Source organism: Diospyros lotus, chromosome 3 (assembly GCF_014633365.1).
Source record: "Diospyros lotus cultivar Yz01 chromosome 3, ASM1463336v1, whole genome shotgun sequence".
Classification (NCBI taxonomy): Eukaryota; Viridiplantae; Streptophyta; class Magnoliopsida; order Ericales; family Ebenaceae; genus Diospyros; species Diospyros lotus.
Genome location: NC_068340.1, coordinates 32,830,878 through 32,848,564, shown reverse-complemented (window position 1 = coordinate 32,848,564; position 17,687 = coordinate 32,830,878). Strand labels below are relative to the sequence as shown.

Genomic DNA, 17,687 nt, shown 5'->3' with positions numbered 1-17,687 from the left:
TAGTACTTGACATCCAAGTAAGAAATTGGAAGAGAAAAAATCACATAAAACAAAATCCAAAAATCAGGTGGTGGAATTTAAAAGGGGAGAAACAACTAATCTTCAAAGAAAAATTAAGGAGTAGAAGGGAATGGAAATGAGAAAGATAGACAAACCAAATGTGGAAAGAAATGGCTAATGCTCTGAGAAGCACGGCAAAGGTAGTCCTTGGAGAGACAAATGGTAGAGCCCCTAACCTTAAGGAGTCTTGGTGGTGGAATGAAGAGGTACAATTGAAAATTAAAAATAAGAAAACTTGCTATAAAACGGTATATCAATGCAACAATGAAGAAAATCAAAAAAATTATAAAGAAGCAAAAAATGCAGCAAAAAGAGCTGTTAGTGAAGCAAGGTCAAAAGCATATGAGAATCTATATAAACGACTTAATACAAAAGATGGAGAAAGGGATATATATAAATTAGCTAAAGCAAGAGAAAGAAAAACACGGGATTTAAATCAAGTGAAATGCATAAAAGATGATAATCAAAATGTTTTAGTAAATGAGGGAGCGATTAAGGAGAGATAGAACGAGTATTTCACAAAATTATTCAATGATGGTGGTGACACAAGAGTTAGGTTGGGACATCTTAGTAACTCTGAAGGGAATGTGAGCTACACATTCTATCGACGCATAAGTTCAAATGAAATAAGGCAAGCATTAAAAAAGATGAAAAATCATAAGGCAGTGGGACTAGATAATATACCAATAGAAGTATGGAAATGCATGGGAGAAGAGGGCATCTCCTAGCTAAAACAACTATTTAACGCCATCCTTAAATCAAAAAAGATGCTAGATGAGTGGAGGAAGAGTACTTTGGTTCCTATATACAAGAACAAATGAGATGTTCAAAACTGTGAAAATTATAGAGGAATTAAGTTAATGAGTCATACCATGAAACTTTGGGAGAAAGTAATAGAGCAGAGGCTCAGAAAGGAAACAAAGGTGTTAGAAAATCAGTTTGGTTTCATGCCTGGTAGGTCAACAATGGAAGCTATATATTTACTGAGGCGTCTAATGGAAAGGTATCGAGATCATCAGAAGGACCTACATATGGTGTTTATAGATCTAGAAAAGGCCTATGATAAGGTCCCTAGAGAAGTATTATGGAGGGTTTTAGAGAAGAAAGGAGTCAAAATAGCCTATATACAAGCCCTTAAGGACATGTATCATGGTATAGAGACAATGGTCAGAACATGCGGAGGGGATACTGAACCATTTACAACTACAATAGGACTGTATCAAGGTTCTGCACTAAGTCCATAATTATTTGCCCTAGTAATGGATGAACTCACTAAAGATATTCAGACAGATGTGCCATGGTGTATGCTATTTGCAGATGACATAGTGTTGGTGGATGAAACAAAAGAATGAGTGAACACTAAGCTTGAGTTGTGGAGAAACAATTTAGAATATAAGGGATTTAAATTAAGTAGAAAGAAAACATAATATATGGAATGCAAATTTAATAAAAATGCAAGAGTGGATGATGTTATAATAAAATTAGAAGACCAAATTTTACAAAGAAAAAATCATTTTCGTTATTTGGGATCAATGATTCAAAAAGATGGAGAAATCCACGAGAATGTCGCACATAGAATTAAGGCAGGTTGACTAAAATGGAGAAATGCATTGGGGGTGTTATGTGATGGTAAAATCCTATTAAAATTGAAAGAAAAATTTTATAGGACAGCTATAAGACCAGTCTTGCTGTATGACTCAGAATGTTGGGCAGTCAAATACCAGCATGAGCAAAAGACGAGTGTAGCGGGGATGAGGATGTTAAGATGGATGTGCGGACATACAAGAAAGGATAAAATTAGAAATGAAGTTATTCGTAATAAGGTAGGAGTAGTGCCAATCGAGGAGAAGATGAGAGAGACTAGACTAAGATGGTTTGGTCATGTGAGAAGGAGAGTAAGAGACGCTCTTGTGAGGAGAGTTGATGAAATAAAACAATTAGTCACAAAAAGAGGTAGAGGTAGACCCAAGAAGACTTTGGGAGAGACATTAAAATTTGATATGAAATATATGGATCTAAATGAAGATATGATAAAAGACAGAAATACATGGAAGTCTAAAATTCATGTAGCCGACCCCACATAGTGGGATAAAGACTGGATATGCTGTTGTTGTTGTATTGATAAGATAGTATAATTATCTATCTCTTTCTATATATATATACTGTTATATAAACAAACACTTATTTAGACTTATAATTTTTAAATAATTACTTAATTTCTCAAATAACTTTATTACTATATTAAGAATTATTTTATTTAAAAAATAAAAACTAATTAATAGCTTTTAAATACAATTTAATAAATTTTTATTTAAATTTTTTTACAGCGATATCGTGCAAACTAGGGGTGTACACGGTTCGGTCTGTCCGATTTTGGGCCAAGAAAATTCACGGAACCGCACATGTGGTTTGCACTTATAAGCAAATTGACTGGCATGACTTGGTGAGGAGAATCGCATCAAACCGCACCGTAGATTGTGATGCGGTGCGGTTCGATTTCCACGATTTGCTGAAAATGCAACAACTCTCAATCTAGTTCACCATCACCAAGCTTCCACACATGCTCATCGACTAAGATTTACTCCAAATAATAAAAGCTTCAAAACTATCTTATTTTAGTCGGGATATTGCAGTACCTTGATCGAAATTGTGTCGTGAGCCAGTTTGGTGCGGTGAGTGGCGAGGGTCGGTTCATCGCAAGCTTCATCACTCCCGCTTCGGTCGGTGCTTGGGTAAGACGGGCCGGTTAGGTCCATGTGCGTGGCAGCGACAGCCGGCGAGGGGATGGGTCGGTTCGTCGCAAGCTTCGTTGCTCTTGCCTCGATCGGTGTCTGGGTGCGATGGGTAGGTCAGGGCCAAGTACTTGGCAGCAGCAACCGACGGGGGCATGGGTCTGTCGGTGAGAAACTTCTTGTAGTAGGGGGTGCGTCACTGACGTCGATAGACGAAGAGGGGGAGGGACGAAGAAGAGGAGAGACAAGTGATTTGGGGATTTAGGGTTAGTGGGTTAAACATCCTTGCGGTTGCGTTTTTTATTTTATATTTTATATTATATATATATATTTTTAAATATAATTAAAATATAATCAGACCGAACTGCCAACCTCCAAATCACAGAAACCGCAATTTGAAAGTTTTTCAAACCGCACCAAACTACCTCTTTAAAAAAATCACACAATTCAATGCAGGCAATTTTCACGATCTACCAATTTATTTGAACAGCCCTAGCACAAATATCCTCTGTAATTATTTTTTAAACATACAGAAGATAAATTCATCTGACTAAATAAACAAATAAAAATCTAATATCCAGTGGACTTCAAAGGTGGCGATTTCTGACTTCTGAGGAGTGAGCTTCTGAAATGCCGTGCCAGTAATATTCAAACACTTCTCTTGTTCTATTCCGAACCCAAACACAGTCTCTCCGATCAGATTCTATCCACTGCGTCGTCGTAATGGGCGGGAATTTCATCGGAACTCAGACGGTGATCCATTTCAGTTTGTTCGTCGTTCTGCTGCTCTCATTCTTTCCGCCGATTACAGAATCCAGCAATCAGGTACCGGGACATTTTTCTGTTTCTAAATCGACTTTTTTTCGTTTATTTTAGAGTTCGTAGTAATCCTTTATCGTTCGCTCGATTGGTCAAGGTTAATCTTTCATTTGTTCTGAATTTGGGAAAATCTGATTGAGAAAAAGGAATCAACAGTTTAGCTAGTGGAGATGCTTTTAGTGGGATTGAATAGTTGGGAGGAGGCTGTTGATATGCTTCTCTCCCTTTGGGTAATGAAACGGCATGCTTGGACGCATGTGACTCTATCGGTTTGATATTTTGGAAAGGAAAGAAAATATAAGATGCTTATTTCATGTGACTTTAGTCTGTAGAAAGTCAACTCGAAGTGCGTCTGAGAGCTGAACTAGGCTTTTTTGAATGGAGTTGTTTGTTTGTTGAAACTCCAAGAGGATGAAAATTATGAAGATGAAGTTTGGGGTTTTAAAATGTTGCTTCTATTTCTTAACAGTGAAACTGGGAATTTTGGTTTTAACTTTCTACTAAAAGATCTGGAAATTCTTTGTTAACAGTTTTGTGAAGCTGGGACTAGTTATGGTTATCCAGACTGTGGAATCTCATCTTCATCTCAGTGGTCATCACCATCAAAGATTTTGATAAAGGGAGGAACAGTTGTGAATGCTCATCATCAAGAGATTGCTGATGTGTATGTAGAGGATGGGATTATTGTTGCTGTCAAGCCTAATCTCAAGGTTTATTCCCTAGTGCACACTCCTGAATTTAATGTGTGATGGGTTTCAGTTTAGGATTTTTCTGTAACAAAATGTGACAGCATTGACTTCCCAATGAATTTTGATTGTGTTGCAATGTTAATGGAATTTTTACCGCTAATGTTAGCCTGGTTTTATTTTTTGTTACATTGGGATTTTGTTAGCATTTTGTTAACTAGCTTCCTCAGCAACTATCATTGGTTTATTTTACAGGCTGGTGGAATATCTTACTAACTAAAATAGGTTAACCGTGTAAGAAGATAATATTATGGACAGATTACCTAAAATATTAAATTATTGAAGTATGATATACTTCTCAATTGATTAAGGGACTACTCAGTTAAAGGATAGTGTTGCATTTCAAATAATATGAGGTATAAGTGCCTTACAAAAAGTATGGCCATATAGAAGTGAGCCAGAATTAATATAGCTGACCTCAAATAGTGGGATAAATGTTCGATATATTGTTGTTTACATTTCAAATGACCAAGTTTTCTACCAGAAATAATGCCATTATACTGACAGTTAACTAACAACAGATCCTAAAACTGGACTTGAAGTGTGTTATATGCTCTGCCAACTATGCCATTTCAAAGCCAAGATGCAGGAAGTATCCTCTCTACCCTGCCTATTACTATTCTCATGTCACACCTCAAATCTGAGGTGTGGCTAATTCTGAGAATAATGGACAGAGAAGAATGGAGGGAGAATTTGAAAGAGGGAGAACTAGAGAGAGAAAAGAGAGGGAAAGAACCAATTTCTCATTAATAGTTCTCGTCCTCTTTTACAATACCTTTATAGGCTATCACCTCAGTTAGTTAGGCGTAATCGAATAGGTACAAATACCATGAACGGCAACCGCTGGGTACAATATTTGATGCACCTACAGTGCTTTATTGCATAAATGCCCTCAGGGTCGTGACAGTCCCCTCCCTTTAGAATCTTCCTTGTCCCCCAGGAAGGTAAGTAGTTGAGCAACTCGTGGATATTGTTTCAACAACTACGGGAGATATTCCCATGTGGTATTCTCCGAGTGTAAGTGAGACCACTGCACCAACACCTGAATGAGGGGTACGGCTCCTTGATGAATTACCCTTCTATCCAGGATGACTCAGGGTTCCACATCCTCATCCACTAGCGGCAGGTAAGGGCTGACAATAGTAGTAGGTTCCACCAATTTCTTCAAGAGGGACACATGGAACATCGGGTGGCTCTCCATTCCCTCAGGCAACTGTAGCTTGTAGGCCACCTTACCCACCCTTTCAATTATGAGGAAGGGTCCAAAATATTTTGGACTTAATTTGGACAGGGGTGTTGTAGAAAAATAGTGTTGCAAGAATCTTTTCACTTTCAGAAACACCTAGTCCTCTACATTGAAGCTCTGTTCACTCCTCTTACAGTTTGTGATTTGCTTCATTTTGTTTCTTGCGGTAGTAAGCTCCTTCTTGAGTAGGATAAGCATCTCTTGCCTACTTTTTAGATATTCCCTAGCAGTCATATGTGCTTCCGGATAGTTCATCACTGTTGGTAGTGTGGGAGTCTTGTACCCAAATAATGCCTTAAAGGGGGCCTTCTTGATGGAGTTGTGGTAGCTCGTGTTATACCACCACTGTGCTAGGGAGAGCCATTTGCTCCAGCTCTTGGGTACAATATCTAATGCACCTACAGTGCTTTATTACATAAATGCCCTCAGGGTTGTGACATCTCAGACCTTCTTGTTAGATTGAAATTTGTGAGTTGTTAAAGTTACCTTTTCAATCCTCATGTGCTACTCAAAGCATACAGGGTAAGTTTTCCCGAGGCCTTAAATGCATCTCATGAACACAACTAATGTTTGTGCCATGCTTAACCACCCCCCCCCCCCCCCCATTTTTTGTTTGTATGTTTCTTCAATTGTTGAATCAATATTTAGAATGCATCTTTTACTTCTTCATGTGTTTTCAATTGTGTGTTTAATTTTTGTGTTTTCATGTTTATTGAGTACCATCTGCAGGTTGGCAGCAATGTGACTGTGCTTGATGCCACTGGAAAGTTTGTCATGCCAGGTGAAACTTCAATTTTTAATTGGGTGCATAATAGTTGGGTACATAATAGTTGTCTACTATGTTTAAATTCCCAAAATTTAAAGCTTCGTAGTAGTTTAAGACTTCCATAATCTTTTGCAATGGTATTTGTGAAGAATCTTTCATGCTAATGCTTATATTGAATGTGCACAATTTTGTGCTCAATTAAGGTAACTTGTTACCTTTTAAGATTATTACATTTTGTAGATGAACTAACACTATCATCTTATGTTATGCTCAAATAGCAAACATATCAACTTTATCCCTGTCTTTAGATGGGTCTACAGATATGGTAATATCAAGCCTAGCTTGGTTTTCAGATGATCAGTTTGATTTCCTGCTTGTTGGATTTCACTTTTATAGGGAATCAAATTGGTCTCCCAGTCTTTACATGAGAGGAAGAGGATAATTTTGTCTGGTGGTGTTTTCATTTTCTATTTTAAAAGTAATAATTCAGTCTATTACCTCATGAGTCTGATGTTGAGGTTATTTCTGGAGTAAACCAACGATATACTTTTCAGATAACAATGAAATTTCACTAGTTTTTTGTGTTAACAATGAAATTCCTTTATTGTGATTACAATTTCCCTTATGATGGTGACAGGAGGAATTGATCCTCATGCTCACCTAGCAATGGAGTTTATGGGTTCCAGGTCCATTGATGACTTCTTCAGTGGTCAATCTGCTGCTTTAGCAGGGGGAACAACAATGCACATTGACTTTGTTATCCCAACAAATGGAAGTTTATCTGCTGGTTTTGAAGCCTATGTAGAAAAAGCCAAGAAGTCGTGCATGGATTATGGTTTCCATATGGCCATAACCAAATGGGATGAATCAGTGTCAAGAGAAATGGAAATCATGGTTAAGGAGAAAGGTACAAGTGTCTAATTTTTGTCGATACTCTATAGTCTGTGTTAAATTATTGACCATGAAGTCATGTAGAAGTTTAAACTATTAGAGAGACGAGAAGCATTGTTTTTTTACCTCTCAACATGCCTCCTTATGTGGAAGCAGATTTTAAATATTAGAATGGCAATGAGGTTTGAGAATAAGACCTTGCCTTCTTTGATATTATGTTAAATTATCGTCCACCAACTTTTTTAAAAGTTTAAGATGTTGGAGAAGAAATATCATCTTTAAATTATTCCTACTCTCAACAATTTGGTTGACGATAAGTGTGAAATATATGAATAATGGTAAATTATGCTATCTCAATTTCTTTTAGATATGGCTAAAATTTTGACCAAGTTATTTCTGCAAATGTGTAGGTATCAACTCTTTTAAGTTTTTCCTAGCCTACAAGGGGTCTTTTATGGTAAATGATGAGCTTCTATTGGAAGGACTTAAAAAGTGCAAGTCTCTTGGTGCCTTGGCTATGGTCCATGCTGAAAATGGAGATGCTGTATTTGAAGGACAGAAAAGGATGATTGAACTTGGAATTACTGGTCCAGAGGGACATGCACTTTCGAGACCCCCAGCAGTAAATCCTAGGATTTATTCTCCTTTGCATTGAAAATATATTGGTTAACAGCATTGATCTTTTGTTCTGATATCCTTGGTTTATGGGTGGGTTCAAGGATCAACTTTGATTCCAACATCCTGTTCTGGTTATCTTTGAAATGGAAAAGTTTCAGAAACAATTAGAGATGAAAAAACAATGAAAATGTTTGAATACAAAAACTGAGGGTCCAAAACTTATGCAAATGATTATCTAACTTAAAAACTAAACAGTTGAACATGGTTGTACTGTAGTGTATCCAACCTTTTTTTTTATAAGGGCACAAGTAATCAATTCAGAAGTGAAATCAATGTAAATAAGAATTGTTAAAATTGAGATTGAGCAAATTAATCTTAAAACAAAAATGGAAAGTTATAAGATTCTAAATGTGTATAAATGAGCTACCTTTATAGTTAATAGCAAAGTCTGAGTATAAATGACAGTAATATTTTCATCTCTTTATTTCTCTGCTTAAATAAATTATGATTTTATATTTTCATTTAACAAAAATGTAAAATAGAATTAAATTATTGTAGTCATTCCTAATGAGTGGCAAAACAACTCTCTTTCAGAAAAATGTTTCTTAGTCTTTCAATGAATTTCACTATGCTTCTAGGGATTACTAGAATGTTGGTTTTCAACTTCCATTTGGTGTCATTCTCTGAGGAGATCAAAACATTTCAGCTACTCTGATGGGAAACAAACAAAAATCTGAACAACAACATATCAAGCATCAATCCCATTGTGGGAAACAAAAATCTCAACAATCCATTTTTTTTTCCATCTCTGTTTCTCCTGCTTTTTTAGTAGCATTACTGTACGCATTTTTTTTTTAGAGTGCTAGTGTACTTTCAGGAGGATTTATTTGCCAAGTACTTCCTGTTGGGTCAACTCTTTTCCTTTTCTGATGATTCATGAAAGAGATGTAACAAAAAAAATGTTAAGAGAGGCTCATCAAAATGACACTTATTTTTCTACATGTATCAACAAGATGTTTGGGTTTATCTCGTGCTCCTGTGTTTTCTATTTAACGATACCAACCGTTTTGACACATTGAAGGTCCATGTTTGGCTTTTTTTGTATTTTGTGTTTGGTTTTATTTAATGTACACTGAAGTTTTTATTTTATTGCTGTTATCACTTCTGTGCTTCAACTCTTTGGAGGAATCATGAAGGCTATGGTTATGGTTATGGTTATAGTGTGTGATTAGACATAGTTAAATTAATGCAGCTTGAAGGAGAAGCAACGGCTCGAGCTATTCGTTTGGCTGGTTTTGTGAACACACCTCTCTATGTTGTCCATGTTATGAGCATTGATGCAATGGAAGAAATAGCTAAAGCTCGGAAATCAGGTTTGAACTATGAGATTATTGTGTCCAAGTTCTATGGCACAACCATTTTCAGCAACATGGACTAGTTGATATTTTTATTTTGCAGCATTCTGTACATGACAAAGCCTTAGTTCCAAACTTTATGTCAGCTACATGAATTCTGCAAATCAATCAGCTAACAGCAGTGTCCTATATATTAGATTCTTGGAATCATACTGCTCTATTAGCCTCAACCTGTATTCTTGTAACCTTAAGCTTTTTTACTTATTTGCTTGCATTTGTTGATCTGTGTTGCTCATAATTAGATTAGATCATCTTGGACAAGTTTTCCTAATATTGTTAGGATCAGTTTTAGCAACTCGGTGATCCATCTATTCCTTGTCCTAATTGTTCTTGTAAGTCATTCATCCCTGTAACAAGCTTGTTTCACTACACAAATTTTCAAATGTTCTATTCGATTACTGTTATCACTATGTACAGACAATTTACAGTCTTCGATAAGCACAAATCATCGTCCATCCTACTAATTTTAGGGCTATTATGCATTAATTCTATATTTCTTTCTTTTGTGTTAGTCAAGGCAGTATCTTCCTCTTATAGACTATCAATCTATGGCAATTAAATTGTGATCTAATTTATCTCTTGGCCATCTTCAAATTTGACTATACACTCATCTTCACTTTAGTTATGCTGTATTTTTTATTTGGTTTATAGGGGTGTTTTGGTGAGTTAAAATGGAAGAATCTGATCATTAAAGTAATTATTGAACTGATCAATAGATACTCAATGACTGATTTAGTGGCATCACCAACACATTTTTCAACAACCTGTCTATCAAGTAGATTCAAATTATTGAACCACTGCTCCCTATTGTGCTGCTGTGGTTTTATTCCATCGTTGTGTATATTTTGGCCAACTAAATGGTGAATTGTTTCTTTTTGTTTCTCATAATATATGATTATTTAATCTGGTTTTAAGGTCTGAGAAATTGCTCCTTGATTATATTATTGTATTTCATTTTTTCCCTTTTTGATGAGATGTTCCACTCAATGCCTCCAAGACTCTAGATGCCACTGTAAATCAGTAGATGCTTTCGGGAAGGATGTTAGGACTTCAGGAGTGAACTCTTGGTATTTTTAACTGCAGGGCAGAGGGTTACTGGGGAGGCAGTTGTTTCAGGATTAGTCCTTGATGATTCCAGGCTCTGGGATCCTGATTTTACAACTGCTGCCAAGCAAGAATTTCTCTCTCTCAATTTATGATATCTATATTTTTCTAAATTTTTTGCTGTTAATAATTTAGTTCCTGTTCCATGCGAACCATCACAGTCCCTTCATCTTTCAGGTTTGTAATGAGCCCCCCTATTAGATCATTAGGACATGGAAAGGCTCTCCAAGGTGGCCTCTCAACTGGAGTTCTGCAGGTTTTTCTCCATCATTGCTGTAAATAGCATGCTAGTCACCCCCCGATCACCCAATTGCTGCAGTGCTAACCAATATTGTAGTGATGTTCCCCTCACTATCCTCCCATTGTTCTAGTTGAAAAAATATTAGACATTCTTTACTTCTAAAATCAATTATGTTAATTTATGTTTGTGAAACTGTTAACTGTCTCTGAGCCAAAAAAAAAAGAAAAGATATTGTTATTTTTCAACTCATCTAAAAGCTTAAGATATTTGAGTGAAGGATGACTTTGTTTTTTATAGCATCTTCTTTTACATTAATATTTTTACTCTCAAACTGTCAAACACTCACTCACATGTGGCAGGACTTTACAACACAATTCGGCCAGACACATACAACTATCTAAATATTTCATTTGACAGTGACATTTGAACCTGTAGTACCATGCGAAATTGCTAACTACCAAGTTATCTAAACATTTAAGTGGGTAGGGAGAAGAGACTGAAGAGTAACTTTATCTTTCATATTCTTATATGTTTTTGTTTTTTTCTTGCTAAGCAATATTATTATTTTATTTTATATTGTTATTTTTAGTCCCAACAATTTTTTGCATGTAATCTGTTTCTCTTGAACTTGAGGCTTCTCAATAATTTAGTTTGAAGTTGTTGGAGGCTAGTAAGTTGAAATTAGAAAATTTTAAAAACTATAGCGTGTAACTAATTAAATTAGGCATTCCCTTGGTAGTGCAATTTGTGCTACAGCTGTTAATTTATTATAATGATGCTTTATTATGTATTGCAGCTAATAGGAACGGATCACTGTACCTTCAATTCCACTCAGAAAGCTCTTGGGATTGATGATTTTCGCAAAATTCCAAATGGGGTCAATGGTAATTATGATTCTTAATGGTTCTATAGCTGTGAAGTAAATTATTACAACCTGCATAAGAGGTTTATTGAAGCTATTTTACTTTCTAATATTTCCATGGCATTCCTGGAAATCTATAGGTATTGAAGAGAGGATGCATCTAGTTTGGGATACAATGGTGGTAAGCTGCCATGACATTTGACCTCAACCTTTGCAAACAGAATAGCTGTATAATGTCCTCTGAATTGCTTATTCTTATGAATTATTATCTTTTCCCCAGGAATCTGGCCAGATACCTGTCACTGATTATGTCCGGTTAACAAGCACAGAATGGTAAGCCTGTCACAATGAAAAGTTGGATAATGCCTAATCTATGGGATTTTCTTGAAATTGCCCACAGATGGCGAAATAAAATTCAAAATATAATGTTTCTCAACATGTCATTCCTAGATCCTTATTTTAATAAAATGATTCTAATTTCTATTTTGGTAAGTGCTTGTAAGTAGGATGTTATAAATTTTCTCTCTGTTCAGTGCTAGGATCTTTAATATATATCCAAGGAAAGGAGCAATATTGGTTGGATCGGATGCAGATATAATCATACTCAACCCAAATTCAAGCTTTGAAATAAGTGCCAGTACTCACCGCTCTAGAACAGATACAAATGTCTATGAGGGAAGGAGGGGGAAGGTAACATTTTCATCATTCAGTGCCTTCTGCTGATAACTAATAGAGTTAGTTGACTAATCAGAAATGTGACGAGACCGAAATCAAAGCAACCACTTTAGTTTTACATTTGTCCTTAAAAGGACCAAGTATAGTGGGATGATATTTGTTACATAACCAAGCAAAGAGCCATTATTCTGTTTACTATTCATGATTATTTATTGATGCTTTTTATTAATTTGTTTGTTTCATCTACTTTGATTACTCTGGTTTATTGGTGAACTTGTTGAGTTTTTGAGAACTCTGATGCTGCATGCTGTTATCGTTGAATGGGTCCAGTGATTTAGGTTCTCATCATTGATTCATCCATGAGGTCTGGGCATCATTTGAGTGGTCAAGGTTGGTGTAGACTTATTTCCGTGTAAGTCTAATATGATCCGAGTGTTAAAAAACTTGTGTGCTTTTTGAGTTATGACCAAGTAAAACTGTGTGTGAGAAATTACAGTTGAAATAGCTATAAAAGAAAAACGAAATGTGTAGATGTGTGAGTGATTGATCACTTTAAAGTATAAATCTTATCATAGATATAGGACACCAAAAAAGGAAACCATCAGATAAATCTTATCTTCTTAAAGTATAAATCTTATCATCTTTTGTGCAGTTCTATCAGATAAAGCTACAAAAAAGGAAACCATGTTTTTCTTGTCGTGTTCCTTCTTTTTTTCTGTGAGTGGGAGAGGGGTGGACGCTTCTAGTTTTACTTTGTCTATTCGTTGCCCTTTTTCTCATTGTTCCTCAGACTTGGGCTCACGTCTCATGAACAATTTATTCTGTGCTCAACTTCTATGGTTTCTGCATGATGAATAAGATGTACTGTGCTCAACTTTAACGGTTTCTGCTTTTGCTTGTATTCAGAGTAAAAATATTAATATAAAAGATAAATCCACCCACTTAAAACTTTTTGATAAGTTGGTGGTTGAGAATTAAACAACTTGTTCTATTCAGTCTTTTTTCTCATTGTTTATCAGACGTGACCTAACGTTATGTAACTTTTGGACACTGCACCTTGGTGAAGTATCACCAATCCTGTAAGCCTACCCGTTTATGTATGCGTATGTGTACTATATTAGGCAATAAAAACACTGTTCAGTTGCAGGTTGAACTGTTGCATTATTATTAACTGTTTAAAGAACGTTGAATGTCAAATCACTATGCTGGCACTCACTGGGTGGTGTACCCTTCTTTCCCTGACATTTTCATTAGTGATAGATAAAAATGATTGCGGAGCTAAATTTCATGTAGCCCACCCTCTACATATTGTGGAATTAAGGCTTGATACATTGTTATTAGTGTATACTGATTTTACAACATGGAACTTCATACTCGAGCTTCCCCTGATAACCATCTGTTTCTAAACTACACGAGAAGTTTCACCAGGTCTTTTTGTGTTTTCTCAGGGACGGGTTGAAGTAACGATTGCTGGAGGGCGGATTGTTTGGGAAAATGGCCGACTGGAGGTGGCTCCGGGCTCTGGAAAGTACATAGAAATGCCGCCTTTCGGTTATATATTTGATGGAATTGACAAAGCAGACGCCAAATATCTATCTTCCCTGCGAGCTCCGGTAAAGAGATTCAAAGCAACAAGTTGAGAAACAGAATTGCAAAACTCAATGAAGGTATGTAGTGTTTAAGCTAGAATAAGCCAAGAGAAATGCAGACGGCAATGCTGCTTGCATATCGATTGTAAACTTGGCACTAGATAGATTTGGGTGAATTGATGAGAAAATTTATCTTCGGGATTTTGTCTCGAAATACTCTAATTTTAGTTAAATAACCAGAGATATATGTGGGTATATATTTATCTACGACTATTCTCATTTGGGCATGGTTTAATGCCTCAACTCTTTTAGGTTATTTCACTAACACTTTTTAACACTTGTTTACTCATGTGGTGGGGTAATTCATTTACACTTCGACACTTTATGGATGAGAGAGAGAGAGAGAGAGAAAAGTTCTTACCTGTATTAAAAATGAAATGATAATATCATTAGAGATCACTTTTGTATATAAATTTTTCCCTTATCAAATAATTAAACCATTCTTAAATATTTTACTAGAAGATTCTAGAATATGAGTAAATGTACGAGAATTAAGTTTATCTTAAATACATTATAACTAATATAAAAATAATACATGTGTGCCTCATAAAACATTACAAATTAGTGTAAAGTGCTTATGTAATTTTGTAAAATATCGTAGAACATTTTTTTGAATCTTACTTATAAGAGATGTTTGGGTCATATTTATAGAACTACTTTGTTGTCACTCCTACTTCTTTATAAATCATGCTAAATGTATAATCTTTTTATATATCTTGGACTACATAAAGGGATATTATGACCAAAATAACTCGCGTCTCACACGTCTCTATGTACCTCATAAGAGACTTTTTTATCATTAGTATATATTTATGTAGCTTAAGATGTACATAAAAATATACCAATAATATTTTTCTTCTTTTATGAAGCAAAAAGAAATAATCAATCATTCTTCTTAGAAGCCAAAATCCATTTATTGTTGAAATTATACAAGCACATGGAATTTTCATAGTGTCATGTTGTACACTCTGGCTATGGATTGGTGTTGTGAAGGAAGCCCAATTGGGTGAGATGCTGCGGCATGTCATCAGGGTGGTCCTCGATCCTGGGCCGTTCAGGCTGGATCCAACGGCCATCTGGGTCCCTGATCATACCCTTGTTATGATCTTGCCTCCAGTTTGGTGGGACCATGTAGTGATCCTTGAGAAAATCACAGGCCTTGTTTACCAGGGCTGGGTCCCGCCCACTTGCCAGAGCAAATCTACGCCCTTTCCCGTGGTACCTGCCATTTCGTACATTACAATATACGTAAAATTTACTTTACACGAAATATTTTTTAACATTTTATACAATTAGACGAATTTCTCAACATTTATTTAACAAAGTTTTATGAGGGTTAAAAATAAATGAGTACTTAATTGACACTTATATTAATATTTTATTAATTAATTATTAATAAATTTTTGGTTAAATTATTTAAATGAGAAATGTATTGATAATTTATTCAAATATTTATATTTATTATTTAAATAAATTAACAATACACCCATCATTAAATGATTTAAGTAAATGACATTAAATGATTGAAGTGAGAGGTGTAGGTGTATTTTAGTAATTGATTAATAAGTTGTTAATAGTAGTATTATTTAAAATAATAATAATAGTGTAAAGTAAACAACTCGTTCGTTATTTGAAGGAAAATAGTTGCCTACCCATCGAGCAAATGCAGGAGAGCCTCCAAATTGTGGGCGCAAGCCAGGTCGCCGGCGGGCTTCAGAAACGGCGAGTGCTGGTGGTCCAGCGCCAGCTCCACCCCGACGTGGGAGTAGCTCCACGGCAGCCCCCTCGCCACCTTCATCAGCACCGGCGGCGCCGCCTCGTTGAAAATGAATCCCGGCGACTTCGGCACCACGTCGTGAACATTCACCACTCTCAGCACCTTCAGCTCTAGCAGCTCAACCCGCTCCTTAAATCTCACGTTCCCTACCCGAGGCCCCGAATACGAGAACACGCAAACGGGTGCGACCCGACCATCTCCCATCACATTCACTGCCGCTTCAACGATATCGTACCCGCTCAATATCGCCAACGCGCTTCCCAAACTATGGCCGGTCATCGTAATGCTCAGATCTTCATCTGGATACATTTCGATCAATCTCCTTATCTCCGTTAAGATCTGTTCTCGGGCTGAGTACTTGCAGAATCGGCATTCCTCGTTTCGGTCGGTGTAGAGATCGAGAAAGCCCGACTCAACCTTGACGGTCGGGTCGGGGCAGGGGATCTTGTTGGAGGAAACCGGTTTCAGGAAGTCCATCAAGTCGGCGATCCACTCGAGCCGCGTCACCGTGCCCCGCCAGGCGACGGCGATGTCACGGCGGCCCAACCGCCTCGAAGTTTCCTCGTTCGACACGGCTACGTAGCCGATCCAGTTGGCGTTCTTGCTCCACACCTTAGGCCACCGCGATTTCTTGAAGAAGTTCGGTAAGTTGATGTTGGATGTAGCGTAGAGGTATCGCGTGACCTCGTAGCCGGCATCCTCCATTCCGAGGAGCTTGAAGAAATCGAGGCGACTGAACCGGCAGCTACCGCAGTACTTAGAGAACGGCTCGTAGTCGAAGGCGTCGTAGCAGGCTTGCGCCATCTCGCCGTAGCGGATGAGCTCCGATCGAAGAGCGGGGTGACACGGATCGAGCATCCCGACCCAATCGCCTTCGCCGTGGATCTCTCTCCAGCAGTCGGCTAATCGTGGCTCGTCGGATTTCTTTTCCTTCTCGATCTCCAGATGATCGGCTAGAGACGCCGTGGAAGGTAAGGATAGGTCGCTGGTCTTGGACGAGGCTTGTAAGATTGCATGCGAACTTCTTCTACTTCTTCTGCGTAGGTGCGATTCCTGTGAGAATCCGAGGGGAGATTTTTGGCAAAAGGGTGGCAGCGGCGGCTGAGACTGAAGGAGGAGGTGGTTTTGGTGACGCGGTTTGAAGGGAATGGTGGCCATGTTGGAAGGAGATACGGCCATGGCGGAGGAGATATGCAAAGTGCTAGCTCATACCATTCGCATTCCTTTTCAAAACTCTTCCTATTCGTACGTACACACAGTACTCCTACTGAATTATCCTCGGAGCGACTGAGTCGGTGGTGGTGTAGTGTTTGCCGTTTTAAAAGAAAAGAATTATTAATGAATTAGAAAGCAGTCCAAACCCTAAACAATATTGTTAATAATAATAATCTTAAAATATGATATGATATGCTACTTACTATTTTAATATAATAATAAACAAACAATGCATGTGAATTACGTGTGGTGTGTGGATCCTCAAAATTATTTATTTAATGCCAACTCACTAACTCATAATAATAATAAAAATAATAATTATTTAAGCTTGCGAGTACTATTTATTCTTGGGTTGCGACCCAAAGTAACAAACAAATAATTGCCCCGACAAGTAGCCTATAAGAAGTTGACATAATCAGATTTTTTTTAATTAATTAGTAATTGATTTATTTAATTTAACCTGTTTAGCTCGTGTTGCCTAACGACTCTAACCATGATTGGTCAGTCTAGTCTAAGTCTAACTTGCTATATTATACGTCACTGCCCAACAGCTTTCGATAGCTGCCTTTGCCTGCCTTTCAAAGTAATTAATACTAGACTAGACTAGACTAGACTAGACTAGATGATCTCGTCTGTCCGTCTGTTACAGTAATTAATTAATAAAAAAAATTTAAGCATATGATAAGTGTAAGTAAGTGTGTCTACAATATTAATATGAACCAAATTCTTCATAGAAACTATCACCACCTTATTATATTAATTAATTAATGAACCACATAATATTATTGTAGGATTTGGAAGATTATCTTTTGCATAGGATAAGATATTAGGTTTAGATATTATATTTGCCTTGGGGGCTTGGCTTGATATA

General features: G+C 36.9%; 2 protein-coding genes across 3 annotated transcripts; one reads left to right on the top strand and one right to left on the bottom strand.

Annotated features, from left to right (window-relative positions):
• The first annotated feature begins 3,372 nt into the window (after positions 1-3,372).
• On the top strand, positions 3,373-14,051 carry LOC127797064 (dihydropyrimidinase). 2 transcript variants are annotated; one of them, XM_052329560.1, is made up of 13 exons: positions 3,373-3,617; positions 4,142-4,321; positions 6,321-6,384; positions 7,007-7,276; positions 7,671-7,882; positions 9,131-9,251; positions 10,377-10,464; positions 10,575-10,653; positions 11,435-11,522; positions 11,641-11,681; positions 11,781-11,833; positions 12,034-12,190; positions 13,624-14,051. In XM_052329560.1, the coding sequence occupies exons 1-13, from the start codon at positions 3,516-3,518 to the stop codon at positions 13,813-13,815; spliced, it is 1,647 nt and encodes a 548-aa protein (XP_052185520.1). In that variant the 5' UTR covers positions 3,373-3,515; the 3' UTR covers positions 13,816-14,051. The 2 variants fall into 2 exon arrangements, with proteins under 2 accessions (XP_052185520.1, XP_052185521.1); XM_052329561.1 differs by having other exon boundaries at positions 3,374-3,617; positions 6,333-6,384.
• A 637-nt stretch (positions 14,052-14,688) lies between these two features.
• On the bottom strand, positions 14,689-16,972 carry LOC127797062 (phospholipase A1-Igamma1, chloroplastic-like). Its single transcript, XM_052329559.1, has 2 exons — positions 15,477-16,972; positions 14,689-15,046 (listed from the first exon to the last, which is right to left on the bottom strand). The coding sequence occupies exons 1-2, from the start codon at positions 16,778-16,780 to the stop codon at positions 14,797-14,799; spliced, it is 1,554 nt and encodes a 517-aa protein (XP_052185519.1). The 5' UTR covers positions 16,781-16,972; the 3' UTR covers positions 14,689-14,796.
• Positions 16,973-17,687: the final 715 nt, after the last annotated feature.